Genomic DNA, 6,000 nt, shown 5'->3' with positions numbered 1-6,000 from the left:
AAATATTATGGACCAAATGTCAAACTAAGAGAAGAATTACTCAAATTAGAGAAGCATAGAGAGAAGAAGGTAACAAAAAGATCTCTTCCTGTGGGGACACTAATGCAGCCAAATATTCATCTTTGTAGGTTGCCCAGTTTAAAGAGGTATGGGCAGGGGGAAAGAAATCTGGGTTTGATATTTTGTACCCTGGACTACAAAGGAATCACTGCAGATACATAAATAAAAGACAGCTGGGCTGAAGTTTCAGATCACCTACACCCATGAGAAAGACAGCCAGACTCCGAGCACCGTACTCTCTTGTTTGATACCTGCACTAACGCTCAACTCTTTCCATACTTTAAAGGCAAAGAGAGAGACAGAGCAGAGCTATGTTTTATTAAAAGGCTTAAATCACCTGCATCGCCACAGCAACAGCGAAGAAAATGACACAGCCCAGAGGGAAAAACCTTTGGTTTAAATATCTGTACAGATGTGTAGAAGAAAAGGCAGAGCTCCTGCCTGGGAAAACACAAGCCTGGCTCAAAGTCTGCAAGACCATCTAAGTGGAGGAAGCAAATGAATAACTGTGGCACATGCCTGAGTGGCTGAAAGCACAGCCTGAGTGGTAATTTGCTCTATTGATGCTCCTCTGATTAGCTGATTTTGGCTACAGCGCTCAACAGACCCATGCTGAGAGTGCAGCCCTAAAGTATTCACACTGCACTGAAGAACGCCTCGGATCAGCCAGTGGATCCCTGTAGAGAAACAGCAAACACAGATCTGAAGGATGCAGTCTCCAGGGAGGGTTTCTAAACCCTCACTCCCCGTCACTAATTCCTTGTTACCCAGAGCTGGAAGAGAAAGGACTCCTGGAAGGGATCCAGGTCCTCCTGCTACTTTTCACTACCTTGAAGTGAAGGAAGAGAGAAAAAAATTGACGGTGCTTCTGTGGAGAGAAATTTAAGATAAAAATCACGTTATTCACTGCGATCTAAATTTAGATGGTTCTAATTCTTTATTAAAATACTGAAAGTTGCTAATGAACTCAAGCAGCAAATAACCCAAGGGACCAATTTGTCAGGATGGGAAGGTTACACGCTGATGAAAACTCTGGAGACCCTCCTGACAAGGAGAGGTCTCAGCTGAGGACATCTCACAGAGGGCATGGGAGAAGATGAGCCAACCCAAGCCCTTACAACAGCACTGGGCACAGCACCAGCAAACATAAATGGAAGAGAAAAATGAAATCAAGGACTTTTAAGTGTGTGATATTTTTATTTTTATGTGCAGCTTTCGGTACCTACTGCATCTGCTCCAGAGTTATGACCAAGTCCTCCTTTTGGCTCCTTTGGCTCTGAAGTCAGATCCATGTACTCCTGCTGTGTCCTCAAAACACCAACATGACCATTCTGCAGGATGATAAAGAAATTCCAAAGGGCATAATTACTTGCTTCCACACTCTCGTAATCATCACCAAAAAGAAAGTTGGAGAGTGTCAGCAAGAGCCAGCATACGCCAGCAAATGCTGTTGTGTTTTCTGAGATGGTTCAGTGATTCAAACACTCTGGCCAAATATAAGCAGTTTAATTTAGACTATTAAAAGTAGCATTAAGGGAAGACACATCCGTATTTTGGGTCTGAGCTGCCCGTGTCCCTCCTTTTCCCACCCTGTCCTCTTTCCCAGCTGTGATGTGGTGGTTAACTGAAATGTGAGGAATAGCAGAACAGATCACAGCTTAGATTAGATATTTCCAACATGGTTTGTTGACAGTTGGCCATTACTCACTTGCAACACACAGTAAACAGAAATGAAGCTTAAATATGAGGCTCTTCTACCCAGAAGATATCAATCTCATCTGTATACACAGAAAAAACAGCAATTGCATTTCATACAAGTGAAGAATTTGGCTCCCAGGACAAAACCAACCAAGCTACAGTTACAAATGTCTCCTCAGGTTCTTGGGGCTCTATCTCCTCAGAAGCAACGCTGGAGTAATAACATATGTATTTTGCTGCCCATACCCAACACTGAGATTCATGGTGCTGAAGCTGCCAGGCTCTGATGCCGGTTGTAGCGCGTGGAGAGACCGTGGAGAGACATGGAGAGACCACCTTGGATGGGCTGAACATCTCTCCCATCACTTGCAGCACTTCTCTTCACATGACCCCCATGTTTTTGCCAACATCTTGAAGCACCATTTCTCAACAGAAACCTGAGGTTCATACCAAGGCCTTCGTGTACATTAGAATCCACAAAATGCCTCCAGACTGCCTCAGCTTTGTCTGAAGTCAACATCAGCCTTGATTATATGTTTTTCTTAGTTCATATTTGTGCATTTAAAAACTACTGAATGAGGCTCTGAAAACTTCTCTACCACAGTTTAGACCTTTCGTTTTCCAAAGCTAAAGCAGTTTTTCCTGAAGGTTAGCATTAAAAAAAAATCTTGAGCTTGTTGGTCTGTTGGGATTTCCTGATGATATTTTCTTAAAAAATATTTTCTGGATTGTCTTCTAAGCTTTTTTCATGAAAACTGTGAATTGAATCAATTTGTTTATCTTCAAGAAAGAGATTGTTAAAAAAAGTTAGAAAAGCTCTATCTGTAATTCTAGAGTTTTTGTTAGAAAAGAAATCAAAATATGTTCCTGTTTTAGCAAGAACCAACTTTGCTGTTCTTGCATAAAGCTATGATGAAATACATTGTAGGACCATGTCATCATGAAATATGAATATGACCTTTGTTAAAGTCTTCAGCTCATTTTCTATACACAGCTGAGTCTGATGAAACTGTTCCAGAGGGAGACACTTGTCACAGAAGAAGTCTTGTCTCACTGTCATGAACTCAGCTCAGCATTATTTAACTGATTATTCATTATTTTGCCCATTATTTTGAACACCGGTCGTGCATGAGAACCCTCTATACCAGACACATCATGAACATGGAACAAAAAGGCACTTTCTGCTCCCAAGAGTCCTTGTAGAGGACTGGAGAGGTGGATGGAGACAGACGGACAGGCAAGACACACTGTCAAACTTTCAGTGACCATCACAGTTAGGGAGAGATTTAACTGGGACCACGTTTCCATATTAATATTCTAACAAAAGGTTTTAAGTGTCCCATGCCCATTCCTGACTGTATTATGCCCAGTGAGATCAGATGTGGGAAAAGGAGAATACTGAAACAGAAGAAGGTTATTTTGGGCTGGGTGTGGTGCTGTGCCCCTGGGGATCCTCGGGAGAAGCTCCACAGCAGTTCGTATGTGGCGAGAAGGGTCAATCCCTGAGCCATCTGCCAAAAAGCTGGATAAGCCCGAAGCTGCCTCAGGAATTCCAGGAGGAAACAGTGGGAAATGAAAATCTATTGAGACCTGGCTTTTTACTTTTACCTTGCTCACCAGATGCATTTTGAAAGACGGTTGCAGGCTGCTAGGAAGAGCTGCTCTCCTCCAATTGCAAGTTTTTCTCCTTCTCCATCTGAAGTGGATGAAGTGGGTGACCAGGGTTTCAAGCGTCCCCCCCGCCCCATCTTCTGTTTCCCAGGCTCTTCTTTCCCAGCAGGAGCTGTGCACAGCCCTCTGCTCCACTGGGACCCTTGCCCTTCCAGCATCCTACAAGCCAGCCCTTCACCTCCCAAAGCCCTGGGTGCAGCAGCTGCCCCCACCCCGTAGTGTGTTGGCCCTTCGCATTTCTGCTCTTTCACATCTTGCCTCTTTACACTCTCTGTCCCGTCCACCTCTTCCCTTTGCAACCCTCCTCTTTGCAACTCTGCCTCTGCATCCCTCCCCTTTGTATCCCTCCCCCTTTGCACCTCTCGCATTTACAGCCCTCCCCTTTGCCTCTCTGCCCCCTTCGCATCTCTGCCTTTCCCCATCCCTCCCCTTCGCATCTCTGCTCCCCGCATCTCTGCCCGTGTGCACCCCCTGCCCCTCGACCCTTTACATCTTTCCCCCTTTGCAGCCCTGCCCGCTTGGATCTCAGCCCTTTGGCTGTCTGCTTCCTTGCACCTTCCACTTCCCCCCTCCCCGGGCTCTTTGCACCCCCACCCTTTCGCTTCTCTGCCCCTTCGCATCTCCGCCTCGCCGCCTCCCTGCCCCATCCACCCCCGGCCCTTTGGCACCTCTCCCCCTTCCCCCCACCCGTCCCCCGCAGCCTCCGGGGCAGCGACCCCAGGCCGTGCCCCCCCCTCATTCTCTAGCCCCCCGTAACCCCCATCCCCTGCCCGCCTCGGCGCTCCCCCGGCCCGGCCGCGGAGCCGCCGCGATGCCGCCTCCTCCGCGGCTGCTGCCGCTGCTGGTGCTGGGCTTGGGGCTGGGGCTGGGGGGGCGGGCGGGCGGCGGGGGGGGCTGCCAGCTGCCGGCGGAGTGGCGGCCGCTCAGCGAGGGCTGCCGGGCCGAGCTGGCGGCGATCATCGTGTACGCGCGGGTGCTGGCGCTGCACCCCGACCCTTACGGCGCTTACAACTACCTACCCTGGCAGAGGGGCCCCCCCGCCGGCCTCCAGCATGAGGAGGGGGGGCTCTTTTACTCGGCCGAGATCGAGCTGCTGTGCGACCAGGCGTGGGGCAGCATGTTGGAGGTGCCCGCCGGCTCCCGCCTCAACCTCACCGGCCTCGGGTACTTCTCCTGCCACTCGCACACTGTCATGCAGGGCTACAATTATTTCTTCTTCCTCCGGTGAGTCTCGGGATGGGGGGGTCTGGGAGGGTGGGGTTGGCATCCCGGCCCCCGGGGCATCTCCGCGGCCGGGGGGGTCCGCTCCTGCCCGGGAGGGTTCGCCCCGTCCCGCTGCCGCTCGCCCCGCAGCGCCTTCTCCTTTGCGCGTCCACCCACAGTTCCATCGAGAAAAACAAAACAAACCCAAACTCATAATATTCCAGCGTTGCAGATGTACTGGGAGCTGCTGTTGAGTAGCTCCTGGGTGCTACTGCTTTTGTTTTTACTGTGGGACGTAGTGCATACGGCACTGGAGAGGGGCCAGGGGCCAGTGCCTGTTCGCCGAAGTTTGGCATGGGAGTTTAAAACCCGTCCCCAAATACTCACCCGATAGCTTTCTCTTGGATCTCTCGAGTCCCAGACAAATCCTGACTTTGGGCTCATCGAAAGAATAAGAAAATAAACCACAATGTGGGAACAGAGCCATCACTGTGACCTTCCCATCCAAGAGTGTTTGCGAAATACTAGTCAGTAGCTTGTTTCGAAATACTTGGTATATTCTTACACTGGGTGCGTAACAAAACACAGTTTGATGCTGTCTAGTGCTCAGTCTTTGGCAATATCTTTAAACATGTTTTACACAGGTTATTTATTGACTGCTTGAAGGAGTACTTAAACTCTGGGATTAAGGGCAAAGAGATGAAAATTCTCTAGGAACCATGGGCCAAAATACAGATTTGACTCATTCATGGGGGTTCATTGATGTCTGCAGGGTGGTAGGAGCCTGTTAGGTCCTTACTGCTGCTCCCCGGTCCAGTCCTTCATGGTGGCAATTGCCATCATGGCAACTAAGGGCCAGGAGAGCTGAAAGCCACGTACCAGCTAAAAGTCTGTCTGTGTGACTTTGGTGACACTTGTTGAGCCAGGTTGAAGAACGACGGGTTCTTCAGAGAGAATGTGTCGTCCAGCCTCACCACGAGCTGCCATGCAATTTGTGTTTCAGAATGGATGAGAACTACATCCTCCTGCCGCACGGAGTCAACTTCCAGGAGGCGATTTTCCCGGACACCCAGGAGAACAGAAGGATGTTTGCCAGCCTTTTCCAGTTTTCTAACTGCTCGCAGGCGCAGCATGTGTTGAGCTTCTCCAGTGACTGGGAGATTCAAGAGGACAACAGGGTAAGGGATTTATTTGCTCTCCATTGCTTGTTTTCTAAGTGAGCATAGGCATTCCCATGTCATTTACAAACTTACGTACCGATGCAGAGCAGCAGGTCCCTGATTTTCCTGGTCCTTTGGTGGTATCACTGTCAAAGTAACACGTTGGTGGGGAGATGTTAAGCTCTGTTTTTTAAAGATGACTTCTGTG

At 49.2% G+C, this 6,000-nt stretch overlaps 1 protein-coding gene across 1 annotated transcript in view; it reads left to right on the top strand.

Moving 5' to 3' along the window:
* Nucleotides 1-3,793: 3,793 nt before the first annotated feature.
* Nucleotides 3,794-6,000, top strand: part of CCDC3 (coiled-coil domain containing 3) — a 42,233-nt gene continuing 40,026 nt past the window's right edge. The window contains exons 1-2 of the mRNA XM_065644184.1: nucleotides 3,794-4,653; nucleotides 5,636-5,810. Of these exons, the coding sequence (XP_065500256.1) occupies nucleotides 4,241-4,653; nucleotides 5,636-5,810 (588 nt within the window). The 5' untranslated portion in view covers nucleotides 3,794-4,240. The remainder of the gene's footprint in view (nucleotides 4,654-5,635; nucleotides 5,811-6,000) is intronic.

The sequence above is a fragment of the Caloenas nicobarica genome, chromosome 1, assembly GCF_036013445.1.
Source record: "Caloenas nicobarica isolate bCalNic1 chromosome 1, bCalNic1.hap1, whole genome shotgun sequence".
Taxonomy (NCBI): Eukaryota; Metazoa; Chordata; class Aves; order Columbiformes; family Columbidae; genus Caloenas; species Caloenas nicobarica.
The sequence above is the reverse complement of the archived record's forward strand: the minus strand, read 5'-3'. Positions and strand labels throughout refer to the sequence as shown.